At 65.6% G+C, this 26,267-nt stretch overlaps 1 protein-coding gene and 1 long non-coding RNA gene across 5 annotated transcripts in view; both read left to right on the top strand.

Moving 5' to 3' along the window:
• The window catches only part of NAV1 (neuron navigator 1), a 71,769-nt gene extending 51,989 nt beyond the window's left edge, over positions 1 to 19,780 (top strand). For 2 of the 4 annotated variants that reach the window (XM_086765494.1, XM_086765493.1), the window contains exons 7-32: positions 6,575 to 6,713; positions 6,926 to 7,223; positions 7,639 to 8,332; positions 8,447 to 8,896; positions 9,101 to 9,142; positions 9,320 to 9,471; positions 10,146 to 10,316; positions 10,878 to 10,930; positions 11,104 to 11,127; positions 11,221 to 11,298; positions 11,479 to 11,562; positions 11,744 to 11,855; positions 12,433 to 12,554; positions 14,398 to 14,594; positions 14,700 to 14,862; positions 14,990 to 15,164; positions 15,427 to 15,524; positions 15,652 to 15,747; positions 15,913 to 16,072; positions 16,171 to 16,406; positions 16,514 to 16,668; positions 16,861 to 16,932; positions 17,186 to 17,382; positions 17,907 to 18,025; positions 18,273 to 18,470; positions 19,069 to 19,780. In XM_086765494.1, coding sequence (XP_086621620.1) covers positions 6,575 to 6,713; positions 6,926 to 7,223; positions 7,639 to 8,332; positions 8,447 to 8,896; positions 9,101 to 9,142; positions 9,320 to 9,471; positions 10,146 to 10,316; positions 10,878 to 10,930; positions 11,104 to 11,127; positions 11,221 to 11,298; positions 11,479 to 11,562; positions 11,744 to 11,855; positions 12,433 to 12,554; positions 14,398 to 14,594; positions 14,700 to 14,862; positions 14,990 to 15,164; positions 15,427 to 15,524; positions 15,652 to 15,747; positions 15,913 to 16,072; positions 16,171 to 16,406; positions 16,514 to 16,668; positions 16,861 to 16,932; positions 17,186 to 17,382; positions 17,907 to 18,025; positions 18,273 to 18,470; positions 19,069 to 19,164 — 4,381 coding nt within the window. In that variant the 3' untranslated portion in view covers positions 19,165 to 19,780. Of the gene's footprint in view, positions 1 to 3,737; positions 3,794 to 6,574; positions 6,714 to 6,925; positions 7,224 to 7,638; positions 8,333 to 8,446; positions 8,897 to 9,100; positions 9,143 to 9,319; positions 9,472 to 10,145; positions 10,317 to 10,877; positions 10,931 to 11,103; positions 11,128 to 11,220; positions 11,299 to 11,478; positions 11,563 to 11,743; positions 11,856 to 12,432; positions 12,555 to 14,397; positions 14,595 to 14,699; positions 14,863 to 14,989; positions 15,165 to 15,426; positions 15,525 to 15,651; positions 15,748 to 15,912; positions 16,073 to 16,170; positions 16,407 to 16,513; positions 16,669 to 16,860; positions 16,933 to 17,185; positions 17,383 to 17,906; positions 18,026 to 18,272; positions 18,471 to 19,068 lie in introns of those variants that run through there. The other 2 variants (XM_086765497.1, XM_086765495.1) reach the window with 2 other exon arrangements.
• Positions 19,781 to 22,113: 2,333 nt separating this feature from the next.
• Positions 22,114 to 22,899, top strand: LOC147597965 (uncharacterized). The gene is made up of 2 exons (XR_015260977.1): positions 22,114 to 22,177; positions 22,267 to 22,899. It is a non-coding gene; the product is annotated as an uncharacterized LOC147597965 (long non-coding RNA).
• Positions 22,900 to 26,267: the final 3,368 nt, after the last annotated feature.

Here is a 26,267-nt window from a genome sequence, read left to right as displayed (position 1 = left end):
CGGCCGTGGCCCCGCACGTGGCCCAGCGTGTGCGCGGGGCCCCAGCCCAGCTGGCCGAGGGAGCGGCCGGGGAAGCGGTGTTGGATAAATATTTGCTGCGCTGCGCCGCGTGCCGGGGCTCGGCAGGCTTCCTCCCTCCAGCTGGGGATGGGGGACGGTCCTGGAAAGGGGCCCCAAACCCCTCCTGGGCACCACTGCCGTGGAAGCGCTCTTCTCCTGTGCTGCGTTCCAGCCGGCTCCTTGTTTTGGGGTTTGGGTCGGGGTGCCCAGTGCTGACCCCCCGCCCCTGGGGCTGCCTGGGCCGGGCTGCTGCAGCAGCGGCTGCATGCGGAAAGTTTTGGGAAGAGGATCCGGGGGTTGTGGGGCTCAAGGGGTGCAGAGCACCTCAGTGTCAGTGCATGTCCAGGATTTGGGAAGCTGCTGACCACCGAGGCTCGTTGGTGGGGCTGGGCGCGAACACGGAGCTGAGCCGAGCCCAGGGCCGGACCTCGCGTGCCGGTGTGCCCCAGGCAGGGCCGCTTGGGGGGATCTGCCCCCCAACCCGGCTGCCTGCCCGCTTGCCACCTGGGGGGCTCATGACCTGGCTTTGCCGCTTGCCACGTGCCACCCTGCCGCCTGCGAAGGGGCCCGAGACGTCCGAGGCCGCCCGCTTCTCCAGACAACAGGAAAAATGGGAATTTCGCAAGCAGGCTGAGTCACGCCGCTCCCCCACCCCAGAGCTGCCCTGGGACTCTCCGACCACTGCACGCGGCTGCTGCAGCCCGCCGTGCCGCCGCGGTGTCCCCGGGCGAGGCTTCGTCTGCCACCCTCCCCAGAACAGCCGGAGATCCCCGTGCAGGGACACACTTCCTCCGGGGTTTCCGCTGCTCGGGGTGGGTCGGAGGGGTGATCCCACGTTGTCCCCCCTCGCGGCGGGGCCGGCTGAGCTCAGCTCTGGCATGGCGGCCAGGCCTGTGGTTGGGGTCCGCGGCTGATCTCACTGCGGCGGGCAGGCGAGCGCTGGCTGACACCCGCGCGGCATCGGCCTCGCTGCCTCGGGGAAATCGGACCCTGCTATTACTGTGGTCGGTAGCGCAGAGCTGGAGCAAAGGCGCAGCCCGGCCGCGGGTCCCCCCTCGCAGGGACCAGGCACGCTCTGGGTTCCCGTGGGGGGAATCCCTCGCGCCCCGCGGGGACCTGGGGGGCCGGGGAGCAGAGGCAGTGCTGCCTGGAGGACAGGGGACTGGAGCGACTGCTGATCCTCTTCTCCTGCCAGGAGAGCTGGGGTGAGTCACACCCCTCTCCCTGCCTCAGTTTCCCCATCTGCAAGGTCCCTGCGACCCCCTGTTCCTCTGAGCATGGCTTCGGTGCAGGGTGCCAGATCCTGGTACCCGAAATGCAAGCGAGATGCTACCTGGCATCAGGGTAGCCTGGCCCACGGCAGGGGCTGGCACTACTGGGGGGGGTTCCTGGGAGTTTAGGTGGGTACACAGGGGTTTACGGGGTTCTGGGGAGAATGTAGAGGGATCTGGGGGGTCCTAAGTGAGTCTGTGGGCTTCTCAAGGAGGACTGGGGGGGCTTAGGGCTGTTAAAGGGGCACAGGGGGGTGTGCTGGGGGCTGGGGGGCGGTTCTGGGTGTCATCGTGCCCTGAGGCAGTTCCTGAGGTGGATGTGAGGGGGAAGCAGCGCCAGCCCTGCCTGCACCCGCCGGGAGTCCCCAGCCCCCCCGATGGTGATTTGTGAAGCTAATTGTTTTTTCTGCCCCATTAAGTGGAGGAGAAGGGGAGGGAGGGAAGAGCCCCGGCTGTGCCGTGCCTTCCTCACCACTGCTGCCGGAGCAGCACGAGGCTGCGATGGGCACGCCGGTGGCACCGTCCACTGAGCCCCTTCGGTGCCAGCGACCCGCGGATGTGGGGTGTGGAGACCCCCGGCGCAAGCCCTGTGTTCCCTCTCCGGCGGTGACCGCGGCCAAGGAGGAAAGGGCCAGGGCAGACCGCGAGGGGCTCGCTTCACCCAGGGCGACTTCAGGCAGGCGGCGGGATGGAGCAGCTCCGGCCTGGCAGGGGCACGAGTGCCGGCAGCCCCGGCTGGTGCCAGCGGGTCCGGCTGGCGCACGGGCAGGTGTCCGTGCCACTGAGAGACCGGTGAAGCAGGGAGGCTTCGAACCCTGCGGCTCCAGCAGCAACCGCTGCTCCAAAATGGGCTGGGGGTGCTCCGCTGCGAAGGGGTCGGTGCCGGTGCCGGTGCTGGTGGGGCTGCTGCGGCCAACAGCAATTCTCTGCCGTCGTCTCACGCCAGGCTCCTGGCTCTGGCGGGTTTACAGCTGCCTTTTCTGGGGATCCACTCTGCTGGGCTGTACCATGCTGGCTCCCCCCACCACCCTGGGTGCCCTGAGTCAAGATTTGGGCCCGGCAAAAGCCAGAGCTGCTCCTCCGAGCGCTGCTCGAGCTGGCCGTGGTGGGGCCGCGGCAGCCGGCCAGGAGAAGGGGAGGGAGGGGACGGCGTGCGGCGGCGTGCCAGGCCGGAGGGCCGTGGGGACGCGATGCTGGACGGGCTGTGCCGCCGCACCCGTTGGCGCACACCGAGGTGGGGCCGTCACCCCACAGCAGGGCTGGCTGCCTGCGGGAGGTACCGCACGGCACCGGGGCGGTGTCACCGCCAGCGTCCCGGCCGTGAGCTCCGGCCGACGCCTGAGCGCTGCTGCGGGGATGGTGGGTGCGGGCAGGGTCTGATCGGTGGGGACGGGGACGGCCGGGCACCAAAGTTGTGCATCCCCGGCCCTCCCTGCCGCGCTGTGCCGCAGCACCTCGCCTCGCAGGGGCGAGCACTGCAAGGCCGAGCGACGAGGCTGCGCGGCGAGGAGGGAGCCAAGAGGCGTTGCCGTTGCCGCCGAGGAAGGCGTGAGGAAGGAATTACTTATTGAAGGAATTACTTATTTCCCAGCCCGCAGGGACCGGGTCGGTTTTGCCAAGGTTGCAGTTAACTCTCTCTGCCCGCTGCGGCCGAACCAGCAAAGGTGTCCCCGGCGTCACCGTCCCAGCGAGGACCCTGCCCTGGGGTGCAGCTCCTGCTCCGATGGGCGTGCGAGAGAAAAGAAGGCAGAAATAGGCTTTTTGGTTGATGAGGCGCAGAGCGGTGCAGGCGTGGGTGCCCTCGGAGGAGCCGGGGCTGTTGGGAGCCGCCATCCCGGCACCCCACGGGGCTGGGCAGGGGCAGACCCCCCTGCGGGACCCACAGCGAGAGGTGCTGCCTTTGGGGAAGGGGCTTGGGGGGTGCTGGGGCCAGGACTGGGTCACTGGGGCCAGGCTGAGGGGTGGCCCGGGGGCCACTGGTGCCATGTGGTGGGCTGGAGTGGGGGCCACAGGAGCTGCCTGTGAGGACGTGAGTGGGGGCGTGGGGGCAGCGGGGGAAACAAGGGACAGGGGTGGGGGGTCATGGGCTGGACTGGGGGGCTCTGAGCTGGGAGTGGATGGGCACTGGCTGAGGTTGGGGGGATGCTGGGCTGAGGCTGGGGGACAGGAGTGGGGGTCATGGGCTGCGCTGGGGGCCAGTGGGGCTGCCAGTGGCCGGGGGGCTCTGGACTGGGGGGGGCGGTCTGGGACCCATCCCGGCGGGGGTCGGGGTCAGCAGCGGGACGGGGGGGAGGTGGCCGGGCCGGGCCTTGCGGAGCCGCTGCCGCTTTAAGGCGCGGGCAGCGCGGGGCGGTCCCGCCGCCGCCGCCCCTCCCCGCCCGCGCCCGGCGGGGCCGCGCTGCCGCGGGCAGCACCATGCTGCGGGCGGGGAGGCCGCGCCGCGCCCCGCGCCTGGTCAGCAGGTACCCACCGGCACCGGTACCGGTACCGGTACCGCATCGCATCGCACCGCGGCGGGGCGGGGTGGGCCGGGCCGGGCGGCCGGAGCCCGGCCCCGCAGACAAAGCCCCGCGCCCCCGGGGGCCGCACCGCGGGCGCTGCTTTTGTCTCGGCCGCGCCGCCGGGTGGGGGGGAAACGGGGAACCGGGCAGCGCGGCCCCGCCCGGCCTCGCAGCATCGGGGCGGTGCCCCCCGGCCCGGCAGCGGGAACGAGGACCCCCCACCCCGCAACCCCGCCCCGGCCCCCACCTCGCACCTGTAGCGCGGACGGGCCGAACCCCCCCCGGCGGCTCCGGTAGCCCCGGCCGGTGGAGCTGACCCCGCCGGGGCGGGGGCACCGGGGATGTCGGGCTGCGGGGTGCGGCTGGGCCGGGCCGGGAGCGGAGCGTCTCCATGCAGCCCTTCGCAGCGCGGCCGTGGATCGGGTCCGCCCCGTGCTCCCCCCGGGGCGCAGCCACCGCCTCGGGTCGGGGTGGGGATGTGCGTCGCCGGGACCTTTTTGGCCGGTGGAGGGGTTCCCGCAGGCCCGGCCGGTGCGGGGAGCGCGGCAGGGCGGTCACGCTGCGGCATCCCGCGTCCTTCAGCATCCCTTCCGCGGGCGCTGCCGTGGGCAGGGGGCTGCGGGGCTTGCGGGTGTCCCCGCGCATCGCTGCCTCCGGGGGGGTTTGGTGCGGTACCGGCTGAAGAGGTGCCAGGAGTTGCTCCGTGTGAGATGGAGGGGCTGGAGCACAAAGCAGGGGTTGAATTTTGCGCCAGCGTGTTGCTGCAGCTCGGCTGCCCCCCGTTTGGGGTCCGTGGGGGGCACTCGGGTGGCCTTGGCCAGCAGGGACCGGGGTGCCAGGGCTTGACCGCGCTCCGAGAGTTTGTGTTTGCCGAGGGGCCACTGGTGCTGCGGTGCGGCCCGAGCTGAGGCTTTCCTTGCTGTGCCAGCTACAGCGTACGCACGCCGGTTTTGGGGACCTCTCGCTGTGCCGGTTTTGGGGACCTCTCGGTGTGCTGGCCGTGTGGCCTGTAAGAGAGCCAGAAGCACCCCACAGCAGGCGTCTGGCTCCCAGGCCCCGCTCTGTGGCTTCAGTGCTTCTGGATGTTGCCTGTGACCTCCACGTTGCCCTTCCTCGGGCTGGGGCTGCGGAGGAGGGTCTGGGGTCACCTCCTGCCCCGGTTCGGCCCCTCACCCTGTGCCTTTTTGGCCGGGGCTCTCCAAATGCTTGGGGGCTGGACGAGTGTTTGGGGTTTGCCCTGCTGAGCCACGGAAGCCAAGCTGAAGAGACCCAGCACCGCGTTTGGTCACAGCCATGTGCCCGCAGGACGCAGCTCCCTGCTGCGAGGGTGATGCCGACCTGGGAGAGGAGCTTTGCTTTGTGCTCTGGGCTGGGGATTTCTGTCCTGGTGAGGAGTCACCCCCGTACAGGGGCTGGTGGTGGGGGATGCTTGGAGCCAGGCAGCCCAGCAGCACGTCCCGGGCACCTGGCTGTAATGAAATTCCTTCCTGCGCAGCAGCGCCTCCGGGACCCTGTCCCAAAAGCTGCCGTGGGGACGCAGAGAGCTGTGTCCATCCTGGCTCTGGCCAGTCCTGGATGTCTGGGAAGAGCAGGGTGCGTGGGAGTGGTTGGAGGTGCTGGAAATGTCTGCGTTGCTCCGTCCCGGACATCCCAGAGGGGATGGTGCTGCCTGTTGCTTGTACCCTGGCACCTCGGTTGGCAGAGGTGCCCAGCAGGCGCCCTCTCCTCTGCCAGGTCACGCTGTCCTGTCCCCGGCCAGGGTCACAGTGTCACTTGGGTGACGCTAAGCGGCTTCACCAGCTGCTGGGACTCTGGTGCTTGCTGGGCTCCTCCTGCACCTCTGTGGCTCCAGTATCGGGGAACCTATATCTCTGGCAGCACTGGGGCTGGCCCCAGCCCCCCCAGCTCTGCTCCCCTCTCCTATGCTGCTGCTTGTCGCCCCCAGCCTCTCGCAGCCCCCTCGGAGGCTGCGGGGCCTCGCTGACCTACTCAGCTGCTGACCTGAAAGGGGCCGTGTTCATCCTGCTGGAAAATGCTCCGTGCCCGTCTGTGCCGGATCGCCGCGGGCGCAGCCCCGTGCTGCGGAGCCGGCCGGGCCCGTGGGGTGCGCAGGCAGCTGCTGCCCCGGCGCGGCGCTGACTGACGGTGCTGGAGATGGGCTTGTGCACGGTCCGCTGAGCCCCTGGCGCGGAGCAGCCGCCCTGGCATAGCAGCGGTGCCCGAACCTGCTGCCTGTGCCCGCTGTGGGTGCTGGAGAGGGGGGAACAGGGAGCGATGAGGCGGTGGGTGGGGGCCACCCGAGGAAGGGTGGGCACTGCGGGGCGGCTGGTTTGTTTGCTCCAGCCAGTCCCTGCCCTTTCTGGCAATCCTCTCGACCCTCTCAGCACCAAGCCCCCTGTGACCTTCCCTGCCAACTCCGGTGCTGCCAGCCCTGCTGGCGTGGCTGCTGGCTTCCCTGCCCTGGCAGGTGCTCTCCATCCCCCCAAAAAAACCCTCTACGTGAACCTTAGCCGGGAGATGCATGGTCACTGGGACTTGTGTGCCAGAGGGGCACTGAGTTTGTGCCAGGCTGGGTTGGAGCCAACCGCAGCCACCAAGTGTGTGGCCCTGTTGTGGGCGCTACCGGGAGCTGAATTTTACACCCCGGCAGCCCCCGGAGCAGGGAATTCCCACAGGTGGCAGGACCTGCCGGGCAGAGCTGGGGCTGGGCAGAGGGATCTGATGCTGTCTCTGCTCTTGCAGCTGGGATGAGAGCAGCTCCATCAGCAGCGGCCTCAGCGATGCCTCTGACAACCTCAGCTCGGAGGAGTTCAACGCCAGCTCCTCGCTCAACTCCCTGCCCTCCACCCCCACCGCCTCGCGCAGGAACTCGGCCATAGCGGTAGGTGCCTGCAGCACCCAGACCCATCCTGGCACCAGTCCTGGCTTGGTGCTGCTGCCTCTACGGGAGAGAGGTGATGGGGGGTGCTGGTGTGGGGAAACTGGGACGTGGCACAGGGTGTCTGGTGCATCCCTCTCCCAGCTGGCTGGAGCTCCCTGGGGATGGGTTTGGGGTGGGTGTCAGGAGCACCCCTGACTCTGCTCTGCCTGCAGCTGTGCACGGACTCGGAAAAGCGCTCGCTGGCGGAGAGCGGGCTGAGCTGGTACGGCGAGGGCGAGGACAAGGCGCCCAAGAAGCTGGACTACGACAGCAGCAGCCTCAAGATGGAGCACGGCTCCTCCAAGTGGCGGCGGGAGCCCTCGGAGGGTGGTGAGGAGGGGCCCAAGGGTGGTGAGCTGAAGAAGCCTGTCAGCCTGGGCACCCCGGGCTCCCTCAAGAAGGGCAAAACCCCTCCGGTGGCCGTGACCTCCCCAATCACCCATACGGCCCAGAGCACCCTCAAAGTGGCAGGTGAGACCCGGTTTGGGCAGGGTCCAGCTCTGATGGGGAGAGAGTTGGGTGGTGGTGTTGTGGGCTTTCATCGAGCGTGTCTGCCACGGGACATCCTGTGGCTGCGCTCGGACCCAGCAGCTGGATGTGGGATGAGCATCCCTGCAGGAAGGTTGTGGGTCTGGCCCCACGCTAAGCCCTGCTTTTGCCCAGGCTGTGCTTGCCCCGTGCCTTAGTGGCCATATGCAGGGCGGGAGGCTAGCGAGGTGCACCGGGGGCCTGGCTTTGCCTCTACCCCGGCTCCTGGGATGGTGGCACGTCTGTTCTTCTCTGTCACATCCCTGCACTCCAATGCCGGTTCCCTGTCTGGTCCGGTTCACGCCCAAATGTCCTCAAAGCCTCCTGGAACCCTAACCTGTCCTTCCCTGCCCACCAGGCAAGCCCGAGACCAAAGCCACCGACAAGAGCAAGCTGTCTGTGAAGAGCACAGGCCTGCAGCGCTCCTCCTCCGACGCCGGCCGTGACCGCATTGCTGATGCCAAGAAGCCACCCTCAGGTCTCACGCGCCCCTCGGTCTCCAGCTCCTTCGGCTATAAGAAACCAGCTCCTGCCACTGGCACGGCCACTGTCATGCAGGCTGGGGGCTCGGCCACGCTTGGCAAGGTCCAGAAGAGCTCGGGCATCCCCGTTAAGCCAGTCAGCGGGAGGAAAACAAGCCTGGATGTCTCCAACGCACCTGAGCCTGGCTTCCTGGCCCCAGGAGCTCGTTCCAACATCCAGTACCGCAGCCTGCCCCGGCCAGCCAAGTCCAGCTCCATGAGCGTGACCGGCGGCCGCGGCGCGAACCGGCCGGTCAGCAGCAGCATCGATCCCAGCCTGCTGAGCACCAAGCAGGGCAGCATCTCTGTGTCGCGGCTCAAGGAGCCGTCCAAGATCGGCGCGGGTCGTGGTGCGCCGGCCCCCGTGAACCAGACGGACCGCGAGAAGGAGAAGGCCAAAGCCAAGGCAGTAGCACTGGACTCTGAGTGTGGGACGCTGAAGAGCGTCAGCTCGCCTGAGAGCACCCCAAAAGCTCAGGCCAACATCCCGCCAGCGGCCAAGGTGGCTGAGCTGCCCCCCACGCCTCTCAGGTACGATCCTTCCGTCTCCGAGAGCAGTGGGTGCCTGGCACAGTTGTGCCCAGCACCTAGCTGTGCCCAGCACCTGAGTCTCACGCACTTCCTTACCTGTTTTCCCCGCTCCAGAGCGGCTGCCAAGACCTACGTGAAGCCTCCCTCACTGGCCAACTTGGACAAGGTCAACTCCAACAGCCTGGACTTGCCCTCCTCCGGCGAGCTGCACCCCCCGCACGCTGCCAAGCTCCAGGACCTGCATCCAGCCGGCGGGCACCTTGCACCCTGCTTCAGCCCCAGTCCTGCCCCCATCCTCAACATCAACTCGGCCAGCTTCTCCCAGGGCCTGGAGCTCATGGGCGGCTTCAGCGTCCCCAAGGAGGGCAGGATGTACCCCAAGCTCTCAGGCCTGCACCGCAGCATGGAGTCCCTGCAGATGCCCATGAGCCTGCCCAGTGCCTTTTCGGGGGGCAGTACCACCACCTCCACCCCTGCTGCCGCACCCCCTGCCAGCACGGAAGAGGAGGAGGAGGCAGGGGAGCTTGGCTGGAGCGGAAGCCCTCGGCTCGCACATCTGGACAGGTATGGCCTGAGGGAGGGCGTGGAGCTGCTGGGGCACCTCTCTGGGCTCAGATCCCTCCCTGCCATCCTGCCGTGACCTTTGCCTGCTTTGGAGGCTCTTCCTGCTCCATTTCTGGGGAAAAGTTCCCTGTCCCCACAGCTCAACCCCCATGACAGCTTCCCTCGGCTGTGCAGGGATGTCACTGATCTTTCCTTCCCTTCCAGTGCCAACCGTGACAGAAACACGCTGCCCAAGAAGGGGTTAAGGTAAAAGAACCTGAGTCACTTTTGCATGGTGCTGTGGAGGGAGGGTGGGCATGTGGAGCTTTCAGTGGGGGGCTGGCGGTGCCCTCCGTGCTGGGCAGGCTGGGCTGCGGCGCAGCGGGCAGGAGCTGGGATAGTACTGGTCTGCCTCACCATGCAGATCTCCGCTCCACTCCCCAGGTACCAGCTCCACTCCCAGGAGGAGGCCAAGGAGCGGCGCCATTCCCACGCTGTCAGCGGTGGGCTCCCCGAGTCGGACGACCAGCAGGAGCTGCCCTCGCCCCCCGCCCTCCCGATGGCGCTGGTTGGGAAGGGGCCGCTCACCAGCATCGGTCAGTGCCCTCCGCTGCCAGCCCCCTTCTGCTTGCGGCAAGCCCTGACCCTCCTGCTCCCATCACCTTGTGCTCCCCGTGTGACTCAAGGCTGCCCTGGGTGCTGCTTTTCTCCTCAACACCTCCAGCAGCCCTAAGACCCAGCGCCCGGTGCTTTTGGCCCACCGGGATGCTGGGTTGTGCTCAGGGGCTGGGGATGTCCATCACCTCAGCTTCAAGGCGTCTCATCCCCCTGTGGGGCTCTGCCCATAGCTCCTTGCTTCTCTGGGGATGCCCAGCAGGGAAGCAGTGAGCCCTGCCCTGCTGTTGTCAGGACCTCCGTGGTCCTGGAGGGTTTGGAGGGTCCAGGCAGACAGGTTGGGGCTGCTGGTGGGGGGCAGCGGGGCGATGAGGTCCTCCCCTCCTGCACCTGCTGGTGATGGACTCTGGCGTGGTGGTGCTTGCTTTGCCCCGGGGCGATGGATTTGTTTCTTAGCCCTGTGGTTACCTTGGTGCTGGTGTCTTCCCAGCAAAAATCTGCGTTTTAGCTTTCCCTCAGCCCGTCCCTGCTTTGGGACTATGATCCCAGCTTCTTTTCTGCATCCCAGCTCTCGTAGATTGCTCCCAGCCCTGCTTCCCCATCCTGATCCCAGGTGTGATTCTGACCCTGCCTCTCCCCTGCCTTCTCCTTGCAGTGAGCCCCACTGCTGCTGCAACCCCGCGGATCACCCGCTCCAACAGCATCCCCACCCACGACTCCACCTTCGAGCTGTACAGCACCTCCCAGATGGGCAGCACCCTCTCCCTGGCCGACAAGCCCAAGGGCATGATCCGCTCGGGCTCCTTCCGGGACCCTGTGGACGATGGTGAGAGTGTGCTGCGCTCCTGCCCAGGTGGAGGGGCCTCCCGGGGGGGCGGCGGTGCTCCTCTTGTGCTTGTCCCTTCCTCCTGGCACTGCTGTGGTGCTGTCCAATGGTCTGGTGCATCCTGTCCTCAGCGTCAGAGCAGGGGACAGCAGCCCCGAGGGGCCTGGTGGACCCGTCTATGCTGGCATCTGCCCTGGGCCACGGCCCACCCTGACCCCTGTGGGTGCCTGGTGTCCCTGGGTTGTCCCCAGGATGTTGTGGCACCGGGGAGGGGGGGACCCAAGCAGCCAGGGAGTGTGGCAGAGCCCCCGGGCTCAGCAGAGAGGAGGGTGCTCACCACGCCCTGCTGCACGCCACATGCCTGGAGGGGTCACCAGCCACGCGCTGAGAAACAGGCGATGCTGAGCAGCTGCCATCCCACCCTCTGCCTCCCCCAGCCCTCGCAGAGCCCCCCTCTGCTGGGAGCTCTGTCCCCTGCACCCCGCTATGCCCTGCGCCTGCAGCCCCTGGGGATGCCGCTGGCCGGGGCACCCTGACACGCCGGGTTTTATTCTGTTGCAGTTCATGGATCGGTGCTGTCCCTGGCCTCGAGCGCGTCCTCCACCTACTCCTCCGTAAGAGCCGCCTCCATGCTGCGCCGCTTTGTGCATGGCTGGGGGGACCCGGGTGGGAACGGGGGGGCTCTGTGCATGCCTCTGCCTCGCGCTGAGCCTGTCCGTGCCTCGCTGCCCTCCTGACTGCCTGCCTCTGTCTGTCTGTCTGTCTCTCTCTGCTCTCATGCTGCCAGGCTGAGGAGAAGATGCAGTCCGAGGTGAGCCCGCGCCCTCTGCTCATCGCCCGCCCCTGCCACCGCGATGAGGGTGAGCGCCTGGCCCCTCTCACTCTCTCCACTCTCTCCCCACAGCAAATCCGCAAGCTGCGCCGCGAGCTGGAGTCCTCGCAGGAGAAGGTGGCCACCCTGACGTCCCAGCTGTCTGCTAACGTGAGTCCCCGTGGTAGCCGCTGCAGGACACGCCGCTCTGTGTCCCTGCTGTGTGCGGGGCTGGCGCTGGCCTGCGCCCACGAGAGCCTTGATTTCCCCTCTCCAGCCTCTCGCATTCCTCACCCAGCCGTGGGTGCTTGCCCAGCTGTGGGTGCTCACCCGTTTCTCCACCTCTCCCAGGCCAACTTGGTGGCAGCTTTCGAGCAGAGCCTGGTGAGCATGACGTCCCGCCTGCGGCACTTGGCTGAGACGGCTGAGGAGAAGGTGGGTGCTGTTGGGGTGCTGCTGCACTGGGGGGCACTGGTGGTGCAGGAAGGTGCTCCTGGGGCCACGGGGTGCTGGACTCGGGTGAACCTGCTGCGGCACTGCCAGTCCCAAGGGTGCTCTCGGGGTGGGCCCTGCGCCATCAGAATGCACTGTACAGCTCCCGGTTCTGCTCCCCCAGGACACGGAGCTGCTGGACCTGCGAGAGACCATCGACTTCCTGAAGAAGAAGAACTCGGAGGCCCAAGCCGTGATCCAGGGTGCCCTGAATGGCACTGATGTCGCCCCCAAAGGTAAGGCACGGCGCTGTAGCCCCTCACCACAGGGATGCGGCCCTTCCTGAGTTATTTGTCCAAACCCAGCTGGGCTGCTCCTGGGCAGCAGCTCTTCCCCACCTGGGACCCCCGAGCATGTGAAGCCAGGGTTGGGCAGCCAGAGCTGTCACCACAGGAGGTCTTGGCACTGGTGCCTGGGAGTGACAGGATGGTCACCCTCTCTGGGACGCCTCCTCACGGGACCCTTTGCCAACAGCCCAGTTTTGGTTGCTGATCTTGGCCCTGTTCCCGTGAGTGCTGTTTCCAGCCCCACAAGCTCAATGTGAGTGCAAGGCGCTGGCAGGGAGGTAGCCTGGGACAGGAGCAGAACAATGTGTGCTCTGGGGGTTTGGGGTCACTGTCCTGAATGGCAGCACCCATGCGGTGTCTGAGCCCTGTGTCATCTTACGCAGAGCCTCCGAGAGCTCAGGAGGTGTTTGGGTGCGGGCAGGGAAGGGGCACAGGGAGGAGAACATGGGTGGTTTTGGCACTGGGGCAGGTGCAGTTTGCTGATATCTCCTTTCCTGGTCTCTTCCGCTTATCTCGCTGGCCCCAGAGCTGCGCATCAAGCGGCAGAACTCCTCTGACAGTATCTCTAGCCTCAACAGCATCACCAGCCACTCCAGCATCGGCAGCAGCAAGGATGCCGACGCCAAGAAGAAGAAGAAAAAGAGCTGGGTGGGTTGGATGGGGTGCTGGCAGCAGGAGGGGGCTTGAGGGGCAGCTGGCAGGGTCTGGCCAGGGTCAGCCCTACGAGCCAGCTGCTCTTGGTTTATCGTGGCGTTGTGGTGTTGGTCCCCTCTGTCCCCTGGGGACAGCACTGGCGAGGGGTGTCTAGCCACCATAGGTTTTTGTCTTGGTGTGTCGGCTGAGACTTCTCCAGCCCCACTGGGAGTTTTCCAGCCCTGGCCCTGCACGCCTGCTCCCTTGTCTTTTCCCATGTGTCTCCGTCCTGCCCACGCAGGCTCTGCAGCGTGGGTGGCCAGACACCTTGGCCAGGCGGTCCCTTCCCTGTGCCAGGCAGCTCTGAGCTGGATGTGCGATTAAGTGTTGCTTTGTTTTGTTTCTCTCCCCCTATGCTGACCTCAACCCTTTTTTTCCAGGTGTACGAGGTAAGTCCTATGCCATCCCCTCCACGCCATGCTGTGCCCGGCCAGGGCCCTCGCTCCGTTTTTGTGGGACGATGCTCATAACACTACCCATCCCATCCATCCCACGGCACTAACCCCCAGCATAGGCCATGCCGGGGCCCCCAGCCACGCTGCGTGCTCCTGGGCTGCTTCCTTTGACATTAAGGCCAAAATGTGCACCCCCACGGAGGGGCTGAACTGCCCTGGGTGGCCCTGAGGCAGCAGGAAGGGCTCAGATGGGGACCTGTCCCACGGATGGGGACAGTCCACTTCTTGCCCAGGGAGGGCAGGCGCTCTTCTGACTCCCTGTAGCCAGATCTTTTGGGGTGATGGCCTCTCCGCAGCCCTGCCTGTGACGCAGGGGTGTGGTGCTGCCCACCTTTGCGTTGCCAGGCCTGGCCTGACGTGGCCCCAAGCATCTCTGTCTCTGTCCCTGTTGGGACCCGTGTGGATCCCAGTGCTCTTCTGCTCTCCCACCATCAGCAGAGCCTGACACCCACCTGTCTTTTCATGCTGAGACGCGATGTTTTGGCTTTTGGGAATGCCCCGGACCAGCCTGCCTAGTGCCTGTGGGAGTTGGGCTGGATCCTGCCCATTCTCCATCCCCTCTTCCTCCCACCTCTCTTGGAGCAGGGGACATGGCGTGAGCCTGGGGTGCCTGTCCTGCTGCTCTCCTGCAGGCTGGTGGTGCGTAAGCGGGATCCAGGCCCGGTTTGGCCCCTGCGCAGTGTCCATCCATCCGCCCTCCCTGACCTCAGCACCGTGCTCACCCGCCTGCTGCTCTGCCTGTTCTGTGTGCATGCTGCATGCCCGGCCGGGACCCCCGGTGATGTTTTATGGGGGGCTGAGTGGCCCCCTGTGCTTCCAGGAGGACCCTGCAGGGCAGAGAGTGGAACGCGGGGCTGAAATTGTCCCCTGGCAGCAGGACACCAGCTCTGTGGTGGCTGGGGAGGGGAACGTCCCCCAAAACGGTCCTTGCTCTGGTGGGGTGAATGTGAGGATGGAGTCGGCCCTTCCTGATGGAGCAGGGAGCTGGTGTGGTGCCTGAACGCCCCGATGTGGGTGCTGGGGGGAGCAGGACCGGGGGAGCCTGACCAGGATGTGGGTGCCCCTCGTAGGGCTGTTCGGTGCCGCCCAGGCTGGGGCTGCAGCCTTGCACAAAGGGCCGTGCACCCCCATCCGCCAGCGGTGCCAGCAGAGCGGGGTCAGGCTGCTCCGGGCTCGCTGACGGATGGTCCCAGCTCAGTTATTGGGACCCTGGTTACTGATTCCAGCTTAGACTGTGGGTCCTGGGCAGGCGAGGGCCCTGGGGCGGGACCGATTCAGGTCTCTCTGCTTGCAAGGCTTCCCTGTCAGGCTGTCCCTAACAAGAACATTTCTGTCTCCCGCAGCTACGCAGCTCATTCAACAAGGCGTTCAGCATCAAGAAGGGACCCAAATCAGCCTCGTCCTACTCGGATATTGAGGAGATTGCCACACCAGACTCGTCAGCCCCCTCCTCCCCCAAGCTGCAGCACGGCTCCACGGAGACGGCCTCTCCCTCCATCAAGTCCTCCACGTCCTCCTCCGTGGGCATCGACACGACTGAGTACGTGGGGCCAGGGCAGGTGTCCCGCAGTGGGGAGGACTGGTCGCAGGGGCTGCGGGCTCCTGCCCTGGATGCCTGCAAGACTCTGTCTCTCCTTTGGCCCAGGCTCTTCCAGGCCCACGGCGAAGGCGAGCCGGAGAAGAAGGAGGTGTCAGAGCTACGGTCAGAGCTGTGGGAGAAGGAGATGAAGCTGACAGACATCCGCCTGGAGGCCCTCAACTCTGCCCACCAGCTGGAGCAGCTGCGGGAGACCATGCACAACATGCAGGTGAGGACCGCTGCCAGGAGCCTGGCTGGCTCTGACAACCTGGTGGCCACAGTCTGTGCCTCCTGCAGCCCCAGGGTGCTGCCAGCATCCAGCTCCTCACCCTGCGCCGTAACTGGTTCTCCCCCAGCTGGAGGTGGATCTCCTGAAGGCTGAGAACGACCGGCTCAAAGTGGCTCCAGGGCCCTCGGCAGTGCCGGGCTCTGTTCCCGGCCACATCATGAGCACGTCTGCCTCCTCTTCACCGCGACGCTCCCTGGGTCTCACCCTTGGCCATGCCTTCAGCCCCAGCCTGGGGGACGCAGGTAGGGGTGACGGAGCTGCTGGCTGATGGGGAAGGGCTGGGGTAGAGGAGGGGGTGTGTGGTGGATGATGCACAGCCCAGACCCCTGGGAGGAGGCAGCCGGTGGGAGCATGCTGCTGCTCACCTGGAGGCAGCTGTGCACAGGGATCTGTCGTGCTGCCGGTGCCACGATCTGCCGCAGCAGGATTTGGCTCAGGCTGGGCACGATCAGGCCTGGTGGCTCGGCTCGGCCTCCCGGCACAGCCTCACTGCTCTGTCTCCAGATGTGTCCCCCATGGACGCCGTCAGCGCTGGCACCCAGAAGGACGAGCTGATGCTGCGGATCGTGGTGCGCATGCCACCCCAGCACATCATCAAGGGGGTAAGTGTGGACTGTATGGGGAGCCTGACCTGCCCTGGTGCCGTGGCCCTGGATGAGGGGCAGAGAGGACGCCTGTCCAGGGCTGGATACGGTGCTCCAACCTGCACACCTCTGCCTTGGCTCCTAGGACCTCAAGCAGCAGGAGTTTTTCCTGGGCTGGACCAAGGTGAGCGGGAAGGTGGACTGGAAGATGCTGGATGAGGCTGTCTGCCAGGTCTTCAAGGTAGGAACACAAGAACCCTGCTTTAGAGAGCCGTTCTTTTACACCGCTCCACCATGCCTGATGCTCTTGGCCCAGATCCTTACTGGGGTGTCCTGGAGCTGCTGAGCACCACTTGCTCCCTGCCAGCCCTCGGGGGCACCGACAGCCCTGTCCTTGTCCTCGTAGGATTACATCACCAAGATGGATCCTGCTTCCACGCTGGGACTCAGCACTGAGTCCGTCTACGGCTACAGCATCAGCCACATCAAGCGGATCCTGGACACGGAGCCGCCAGAGCTGCCACTGTGCCGCCGGGGCCTGACCAGCATCGTTGTGACGCTCAAAGGTCAGTGTGGTGGAGAGGCTCCATCACCATCCCATCTTCCCGCTGTCTCGTGGTGTCGTGGGGCACAAACGGGACCCTCAGCCCTCCCCTGCCTCCAGGCTTGAAGGAGAAGTGTGTGGACAGCCTGGTGTTCGAGACGCTCATCCCCAAGCCCATGATGCAACATTACATCAGCCTCCTGCTGAAGCACCGACGGCTCATCCTCTCGGGACCCAGTGGCACCGGCAAGACCTACCTGACCAACCGCCTGGCCGAGTACCTGGTGGAGCGCTCGGGTCGGGACGTCACCGAGGGCATCGTCAGCACCTTCAACATGCACCAGCAGTCCTGCAAGGTGAGGGTGCGCAGCAGCTGGGAGCGTCCTCGTTGGCGCTGGTGCTGCAGTCCCCGTTGGCAGCCGTGCCGTGGCCTCACGTGTGACATCCAGTCTGTTCGTTGCAGGACCTGCAGCTGTACCTCTCCAACCTGGCCAACCAGATCGACCGGGAGACGGGCACGGCGGACGTGCCACTGGTGATCCTCCTGGATGACCTCAGCGAGGCGGGCTCCATCAGCGAGCTTGTCAACGGCGCGCTCACCTGCAAGTACCACAAATGGTGAGAGCCCCGCTGCACCCTCCTCTGGCGCAGTCTCCTGCTCCCTGTTGCTCTCGGCAGAATCCCTGGGCTCGTGGAGATGAGGCTGTGTGGCTGCGCGTGGTTACTGTGCTCGGATCAGTTCTGCCATGGGTTGGGGTGACGCAGGGTGCTTTTTCTCATGGATCCTGTCTCTCTCTGTCACTCATTTAGCCCCTACATCATTGGGACCACCAACCAGCCTGTGAAGATGACCCCAAACCATGGCCTCCATCTCAGCTTCAGGTGGGAATCATATATCCCTGGGGACCATCCTTGTGGGACTGAGGGGGTTGAGGCTGTCACTCCTGCCCCTAGGCAGTCCTGGGGACACATCCTGTGATTGGGGACCCTGTTGAGGGTCCAAGCCTGTCCCTGCCATCCCAGAAGGGCCTGATGTCCCAACCTTGGGCACATGCGGAGTGGGGGTGCTGGGAGGTCCCCTGAGGGGGGCAGGGCAGCTTGTGTGGAGACCTCACCCTGAACACCTTTCCCCCAGGATGCTGACCTTCTCCAACAACGTGGAGCCGGCCAACGGCTTCCTGGTGCGCTACCTGCGGCGAAAGCTGCTGGAGTCGGACACGGACGTCAACGCCAACAAGGAGGAGCTGCTGCGTGTGCTGGACTGGGTGCCCAAGCTCTGGTACCACTTGCACACCTTCCTGGAGAAACACAGCACCTCCGACTTCCTCATCGGTATGGCCTTGCCACACGCCTCCCTCCTCTCCCTCGCGCTGCCGGGAGCCCCCAGGGACTGGGGCAAACCCTTCCCAACGGAGTGTGGGGGCCAACGCGCTGCCTCGTGTCCCCCAGTCCCACACAACCAAAACCAGTGGGTGATGCACACGAGTGTTGCTCTCGTTGCTGGGTGGCGTTTGTTCCCGTGCCCCGCGGGAGCTGTCGCAGGGGTGTCAGCCAAGGCTGCCTGGCTTACTGGCACCCTCCCCTGGGCGTGGAGGAGCCGTGTTTTCCCCGGCAGGTCTCCCTTTGCCTCACCGTGCTTTTGGGGGGTAAATCAAAACTAGCAGCCCCGCTCCTCGCCTGGGAGCTAGCTTTCTGCCCGTGTGTGTCAGGCAGACGCTGCCCGGGCGCTGCTCCCAGGAGGTGGTTGAGCCCAGGGTCCCCTGTGCAGCCAGGCTTGCCCGCCTCGGTGCTGTGCTGCCGCGGGGCCGGTGACTGGAGCAGCTCCCGTTTTCATGCTTTGCCTTCCCCCAACACAGGTCCCTGCTTCTTCCTGTCCTGCCCGGTTGGAATTGAGGATTTCCGGACCTGGTTCATCGACCTGTGGAACAACTCCATCATCCCTTACCTGCAGGAGGGGGCGAAAGACGGGCTCAAGGTACCCGGAGCTGCCTGGCACGTAGGGCTGCAAGCCCGTGCTCCTCGGGGACAGGCCCATGCAGCAGTCTGATGGGGCAGGGAGAGGGGAGACACTGGGATTTTGGGCACAGGTGGCATCCCTGTCAGTCCCTGCCCCGCCCTGCGGCTGCGGCGGGACACAGCGCTGTCCTGGAGGGCTCGGGGTGCCGCGTTGCTGCCTCTGGCACATGCTGAAGAGGCGGCTGCCGCTTGCTCCCTGCCTGCAGGTCCACGGGCAGAAGGCAGCCTGGGAAGACCCCGTGGAGTGGGTGCGGGACACCCTGCCCTGGCCGTCAGCGCAGCAGGACCAGTCCAAACTGTACCACCTGCCCCCACCCACCATCGGGCCCCACAGCACCGTTTCCCCTCCCGAGGAGCGCACCGTCAAAGACACGACGCCCAGCTCCCTGGACTCGGACCCTCTGGTACGGCCCTGCTGTGCTGGGAGGTGGGCTGGGTGGTGCTGGTGGAGGGGGGAGAGCAGGGTGGAGCTGTGCTTTGTTTTCCCAGTCACCTTTCAGTGTAAGAAGCCCCTGACCTGGGGAGGCAGAGGCATTTTGCGCTCCTGGGAGGAGCGGTGGGTGCAGGATGGTGTCGCTGGTGGGCAGGCTGCGTGCCGAGGTGTACTGTGACGTGCCAGTGAGTGGGCACGGCGCGGCGCTTCGAGGCATCATGTCCACACAGACAGGGACACAAACTGGGGCTTGCACGTACGTGTCCTGGTGTGTCACCCGCAGAGGGTGGCAGCAGGCTGCCCCAGATGATCCCAGCTGGTGTGTTGGGGCCTGTCCCCCTGCACTGTTTTGGCATCCTCAGCCTTGAGCATCCCAGCTGTGCGCAAGGCCGGACCTGGTGACACAGAGGGATTTAGCAGCGTCTCTGGGCTTTGCTTTACCCTCGAGAGCTTCGTAGGGTGGCTGGTTTGTACGGGAGGGCAAGGAGGGCCAAGTGGCCTTGGCTTTCCCAGGGTGTTTGCGACCTCTCGTCCCACTGGGGCTTGCTGCCACGCTCCTCTCCCTGCAGATGGCCATGCTGCTGAAGCTCCAGGAAGCCGCCAACTACATCGAGTCTCCGGACCGCGAGACCATGGTGGATCCCGACCTGCAGTCGACTCTGTGAGGCCCAGACGTGCCGGCCCAGGAGGAGGGGAGCCGCCGCCAGCCGCCGCTCCTGCCGGGCTGCTCTCCTTTTCCTTTGGTATCCTGGAGCACAGGGCTGGCGAGCGAGTGGAGAGGACAGGGGCTCCGATGCGTCCCAGCGGAGCATGGGGAAGCTCGGCTCATCCGTGGGAGAGCGTGAGGTGCTGTTTCCCCTCCTGACCCTGGGGGTAGGAGAATTCTGGTTTCTCTTCTTGTTTTTTTCTGTCTCTATTGCAAACTCTCGGGCTTTGGGGCCAGGGTGACCAATGCGACCGAGCCCCTGCTCCCGGGAGCTGCAGGAAGGCCCCTGTGTGGGGCAGGGACCCCGCGGGAGCCGCCCGTGCCGAAGCTGGGGGGCACGGGAGGAGCGTGTGGCCGCAGGACGAGAGCGCGGGCGCGAGGGTCTCCAGCTCCCCCTCCACCCAGGCAGGCGTAGATGAGGGCAGGCGACCAGGGAGCCGCTGCTGTGGGAAGCGCCTGCCTCGCGCTGGCGGAGGAGTGCGGCTCTCACCAATGTCTTTGTACGTTCTCCGTTTCACCTGCATGGCAGCCGCCGCGACCAGGACAGCCCAATAAACCCTGCTTTGGTTATTTTATTTTGTTCCCCCCCTCCCCTTTTCCTTTGGCCAAGTCCACACTTTGCTTTGGTCCCTTTTTTGTTCTTGTTCTTCGCTCTCCTGGCCTGGAGCCTGTGGGCCGGTGCCCACTGCTTCCCAGTTAGCAGCACCCTTTCCCTTTGGTCTTCTTTGCAGCTGTTGGTTCCACCACTCAATCCACCTCTGTCATGAAACTGGTGCTCACTGGACAATCTCCAGTCCCTGAACCCACCTCCCAGGGCCTCACAGCATGGCTGAGACGGGATGTGGCAGCGGGATGCTCCCAGAGCAGCCCCTCACCTGGTGGCTCCCCCCTCCCCAAAAGCACAAGGCACAGTCTGGCCCTGGGGACGGGGTCTCCCACCAGGCCAGGGTGCCACGGGGCCTCCCCTCCCTAAGGGACCCGGCCTGGCCATGGCCTGGGCATGGGGAGGTCGCTGCTGCCCCATCCCTGGGCAGCCAGGGGCCTGCCCTGTCCCCTCGCTGCTGGGGGACACAACACACCCCCCATCCCCTCGGTGCTGGGGGCCACAACCTGCCCCCCGTCCCCTCGGTGCTGCCAGGCTTGGGGCTGCGGTTGCCAAGGCCGTGCCTGGGGACGGTCCCCGTGCCCCTGGCTCCCGAGGCCCTGTGCCTTCCTGTGGCCTGGCAGGGTCTCGCTGTGCCCTACGTCGGTGTTCTGGGGACACCCAGGGCTGCCACGTGTCCTCTTGGCCCCACTGTGCCACGTCACAGGCGAGGCTCCTGGCACGGAGGGGATCAGCCCCGGTGCTGCCGCGGTGCCTTAATCCCCGCCGTGTGCTCCAGCTGCAGTGTCCTGTGACTGTCCCCAAAGTCACGGCGGCGATGGGACGGGGGTGCTGGCACTGGCCTGAGCGTGCAGCAGCCCCTCTTGCCTGTCCCCAAGCTCGGCCGTGCCCGCGCCTCCCTCCCCGCGCCCCGCTGGGCTCTGAGACCCCGCCGCTGCCCTGTGCCGTGGTCCAGCTCCGCTCCCGCCCTCAGCAGGGGCCCTGGAGAGCCCTGCGGGGAGAGGTGACCCCGGAGCTGGGTCTGCCCCCGCAGCTGGCTCTGCCGAGCCTGTCCTCCCCAAGCTGGGGGACCGGGCTGCCCCAACCCCCATGCTGGCCAGCGTGGCCTTCAGGGACACCTCACAACCCTCCGAACCGGGCGTCTCCTCCAACGCGCGGCCTCGCCGCCGGTGCCGCTCGCGGGCGGCCGCCACCTCTGCCCTTGGTGCTCTCTTGGCCGGTGTGTCTCGCCTCGCCGCCCGGGGCCGGCCAGCGCATCCCGGCCGCGGCGCCTGCGTCCCATGGTGCTCACTCCTCCGTCTGCCCCACAGCCTCCCTGCCCGCCGCCCGCAGCCGGCCCGTTCTGCGCAGGGCTGTCCCTCCCCGCGCTGGCTTGGACGCTGGGGCTTTCTGTTCGCCTTCTCTCGTGCCGCCGCCGGCTGAGGACGCGCTGTAAATAGATCTGTAGTCGAACGCCCCGCGTGAGTTGGTGGGGCCCAGCCCTGCGCCTCTTTCCTTTTTTTTTTTCTTTTTTTCTTTTCTTTTCTTTTTGTACTCTGTGATAACTGTGCTGTGCTGACTTCTTTTCTGATTGTACGCGACACTGGCTCAGCAGCCGCTCGAGGCTGGCGGTGGGGACCTGGCTCTCCCCTCCAGCCCCCCTCGCCCCCCTCGGGGCTCCGGTGCCCAGGGCAGGAGAGGGCACGCTGCGCCTTTGGGGGCTGCCCCGTCCCCGGAGGAGTGCCGCGGGTGGAGAGGGTGCACGCAGCCCTCTCCCTTTGCCCGGCCTGCAGGCAGCCCTGGCTGGGCCTGACTTTCCTGGCACCCCCACGGAGCCACTGAAACCTCGACCAAATTGTCCCCGTCCCCGTGGGGCTCGGGGCTGCGCTGCCCAGCATCCCCCGGCCCGTTTCCCGGGGCTTTGCCCCATCCTTCCCCGGTGTGGGGCTGCCCCACAGCCTCAGCCGGGGCACGCTGGAGGCGAGCGCGGTGCTGTGGTGTAAATCAGGAGGAATTCCCGAGGGGAAGGGTGAGGAGGGTGCCGGCTGGCGTGCCCCAGGATGGTGCACGTTGCGGGGCTTTCCCAGCTGGAGGGGACGGCGCTGGTGGGTTCCTCCTGGCTCACGCCCCGCGTCCCCGAGCGTGGCAGCAGCCTGGGGACCAAGTGTCCCCAAGGGCTGCCAGCGTCGGTGGGCTGAGTCCTCTGTCCCCAGAGGGTCCAAGGATTGCACTAACTCATCCCCTGCCACCCCCAAGGGTGCCTGTCACCCCCAAAGGTGCCTGCCCCCCAAGGGCACCCGTCACCCCCAAGGGTACCGGCCACTTCCAAAGGACCCCGTCACCCCCCAAGGGTGCCTGCCACCTCCAAAGGTGCCTGCTGCCCCCGAGGGTGCCTGTCACCCCCCAAGGATGTCTGTGACCCCCTCAAAGGAGCCCAAAGGAGCTTGCCACCTCCAAAGGCGCCGGTTGTCCCCAAAGGTGCCCCTCTGAGGGGCTGGGGCTGGGAGACGCGGGTGCCTCACCCTCCTGCCCCCTCGAGCTGCTGCCGCCCGGTGGCCTGAACCTTACAATTTTAGCTTTTTTCTATTAAAAACAAACAACCTTTTTTTAATTAAATAAAGGACGAAATGGACAAATTCCTGTTTTAGATGATCTGTGTAATTGACTGGGTTTTGTGTTTCTTAACTGCATGGTATTCCTGCCGAGGGGTTTTATAGCACTTTTTAAATTTCTCTTTAAGATTTTGGTCCAGATTTCTACTGCTCTCGCCTGTCTGTCTTTGCTTTTTCCTTGCCTCCTCCAAGTTTGTAAACTCGCTCCATTTTATACCTGATGTTGAGCCCCCACCCCACGTTGTACATAGCTGCGGGAACAATCACAGGGAACAAACTCCATCTGGACTCCTTCCGCCGTTCGTTGTTTTTACTTAAAAGAAATTTTCAAAAAGAAGTATAAAAGGAAGCCAGGAAAAGGCTTGAGGATGTTACGAAAGACAGAAATCCAGCCCTGCACCAAGTCGGCTCCTGCTGCCCACGCTGCCCGCGCCAACCGGCATGTCTCTTCTCGGTCGTCTGTCTAACACCGTTGGGTTCAATAAAGTTATCTCCTGCACCGCCTGGCTGCTGCTCCTCTGTCTGGGGCGCCGCGCGAGAAGGGCAGGACGGTTGTGCTTGCGCGTCTCCCCCTCCTCGGTGGTCGCCTTCCTGCGAAATTCGGGGAGGGGGAGCTTTGTAGAAACGCTCCCGGTTTGAAATCCCGGTGGTTCTGCAAGAGGCTGCAGGTGGGGATCCCCCCCCGCCCTGGGGCGGGAGGGTCAGGTCTTTGCTGGAGCAGGGGATTCAGGGCGGGTGGGCGTCCCCCGAGCCCCTTTCCCCTCGCTGGTCCCCGTCTCCCCTCTGAAGGGGGCATGGCGGTGACGGATGCCGGCCCACATGTCCGGCACGGGGACAGGCGTGGGACAACTTTGAGCCAAGGACGAGGCTGCAGGTAGCGGCCGAGGGGAAGGGAGATCCCGGTCCTCCCTGGGGTGGCTGGAAAGCTCCTTTCCGCTCCGGAGAGCGATGCCGGAGCAGGGACAGATGCTGCAGAGCCATTAATTAATCGCAGGGTGGTGATGAGTTGTAACAGGCTGCAGTGGCGAGCGCAAGGCCGGGAGAGGGCACTTCCCATCTCCATGCTCCCAGCCGGAGAGTGAGGTCAGGTAAGTTCATCAGCGGTGGGTGCGATCCCGAACCTGGAGAGCGGGACTAGTTTTGGGGGATCGGCAGCCCCTCGTCCGCAGAGATGGGTCCTGTGGATGCTCGGGAGCCTCTGCTCGCTCTGGGACCCCACGCGGGCAGCGGCACGGGAGAGCGGGCAGCAGCGAGGCAGGAGGGTCCCATGCTGGACCCCGTGCGTGGTGACCCCACGGGGGTTTCCAGCCTGGCAGCCGCGGCGCAGAGCCGGTGAGTGCCCGGGCCCAGGGGGGTGCAGAGGGACCACGCGGGGTCCACGCGATGCTGATGCTTCGGTTTCAGCCAGACACCTGTGTTGGGGAAAAGCCGGCTGCGGGTTTCAAGGGTGACACAGGGACCCCCCCCAACAGAGAGAGGGAGCTGCAGAGCACCCTGCCCTCCTGCAGGGACCCCAGTAGCACGCGGACGCGGGGGTGCAGCACCCGGGATGTAGAGCAGCACCTGCCGGGTGCCGCTCTGTGTGCGCAACAGCGTCGGGTGTGCAGCTCAGCCATGGGGCACAGCACCCCGCGGGCAGCGCGCGCAGCACCCCTGGGCTACGGCACCCCGTCCGGGTACGGCAGCACCCAGCAGCTCCTCCCAGGGCCACCCACAGCCTTTGTGCCAGCAGCACCGCCCTCCGCAGGGAAACGCAGCCCTTGTTCATCGACCCACAGCACGGGCTGGGTTGGAAGGGACCTTCAAACGCCATCCAGACCACTTGCCCCGCCATGGGCAGGGACACCTCCCACCAGAGCAGGTCGCTCACAGCCCCGTCCAGCCCGGCCTGGAGCACTGCCAGGGACAGGGCATCCACAGCTTCTCTGGGCAGCCTGTTCAGCATCTCGCTGTGCTCATCGTGCAAGATTTCTTCCTCATGTCCAAGCTATCCCCACCCGCCTTCAGTGTAAAACCATCACCCCTCGTCCTGTCACACCAGGCCCTGCTGAAGTCTCTCCCCACCTTTCCTGCAGCCCCCTTTGGGCACTGGGAGCCGCTCTCAGCTCTCCCCGGAGCCTCCTCTTCTCCAGGCTGAGCAGCCCCAGCTCTCCCAGCCTGGCCTCACAGCAGAGCTGCTCCAGCCCTCTCATCACCTGCGTGGCCTCCTCTGGACTCTCTCCAACTGGTCCATGTCCTTCTTGTGTTGGGGGCTCCAGAGCTGGACACAGTACTCCAGGTGGGGTCTCACCAGAGCGGAGCAGAGGGGCAGAATCCCCTCCCTTGACCTGCTGCCCACGCTGCTGGGGGTGCAGCCCAGGATGCAGTTGGCTTTCTGGGCTGCAAGTGCACATTGCCAGCTCACGTTGAGCTTCTCATCCACCAGCACCCCCAAGTCCTTCTCCTCAGAGCTGCTCTCCATCCATTCTCTGCCCAGCCTGGATTTGTGCCTGGGATTGCCCCACCCATGTGCAGGACCTTGCCCTTGGCCTGGTTGAACCTCATGAGTTTGTGTGGGCCCACTCCTCCAGCCTGTCCAGGTCCCACATCACACCAACCCCATCTCCTGGTTTAGAGGCAACCCAGTTTCTGGGGGTATGGGGTGAGCTGTCAGGGCCACATTGCACCTGGGGGTGCACTCTGTGCCCAGAGGGTGCATGGGGGCCTGGGCTGTGTGGTGGCTTCTGGTGACACAGCTCCCAGCCAGGCTGGGACCCCGGGGTGCCCTTCCCTGCTCCAGATGTTGTCTCTCCTGGCAGCGGCACATGCACACCCTCCAGCCCAACCTTCCCTTCTCTTTGTTGTGACGGGGCTGGCTGGCGCCCACCACCTGGAACAGGGACGGGGAACACACAGTGATGGTGAACCAGCCACCACCAGCCTCCCTCTATGCACCGCCCGGGCTCCTCACTTGGCTCCCATCACCTTTTCCTTGCTGTTTTGACCCCAAATTGTAAGCTGGGTTCCCAGGAGCCCTCTGGATTTGGGGGGTGGCACAGTGTGGGTGCCACTGCTCACCCGCCACCACCCCTCTCTCCTGTGGCCATGGCAGGGACCTGATCTTGTCTCCAGGTTTCAAGAGTGACAGCCCATGGTGGGTGTGGGGTGACTGGTGCAAGGTCACTAGTGAGAGGTGACTGGTGTGGGGCGACTGGTGTGGACAGACTGGCACTGGGTGAGGTGACCGATGGGAGGTGATGAATGTGAGGTGACCAGTGCAAGGTGACAAGTGTAAGGTGACCAACGAGGGGTGACCAGTCCAAGGCGATGGAGGTGAGGTGACCAATGGGAGGCAATGGGTGTGAGGTGACAGAGAGGTGACCGGTATGAGGTGACCGATAAGGGGCGACCAGTATGAGGTGATCTGTGAGAGGTGACTGGTGTGAGGTCACCTTGATGAGAGGTGACCAGTGTGAGGTGACTTCTGTGAGGTGACTGACAGGGGGTGACCAGAGGGAGGTGATGGGTTGTGAGGTGACCAGTAAGGTGACTGGTGTGAGGTGATGGTTGTGACCTCTGTGAGGTGACTGGTGTGACGTACGGATGAGAGGTGACCAGCTCAAGGTGAGTGACGAGGGGTGACCGGTACGGGATGGCTGGTGTGAGGTGACCTCTAACGGGTGAGGTCACCCCAATGAGGGGGTGCAGGTGTGAGGTGGGGGGGTGAGGTGACCATTGTGAGGTGACCTCTGCGAGGTGCCCGGTGCGAGGTGACCCCCGTGGGGTACCCGCGGAGGGCGGGGCGGGGCCCGAGCAGTAGTGGGCGGGGCAGTGGGCGGGGACTCCGTGCGGTGGGCGGGGCTGCGCGGGGCCGCCACACGCGAGCCC

This window comes from Chlamydotis macqueenii, chromosome 23 (assembly GCF_036417535.1).
Source record: "Chlamydotis macqueenii isolate bChlMac1 chromosome 23, bChlMac1.mat, whole genome shotgun sequence".
Classification (NCBI taxonomy): Eukaryota; Metazoa; Chordata; class Aves; order Otidiformes; family Otididae; genus Chlamydotis; species Chlamydotis macqueenii.
This window is presented reverse-complemented; position numbering and strand designations above follow the sequence as displayed.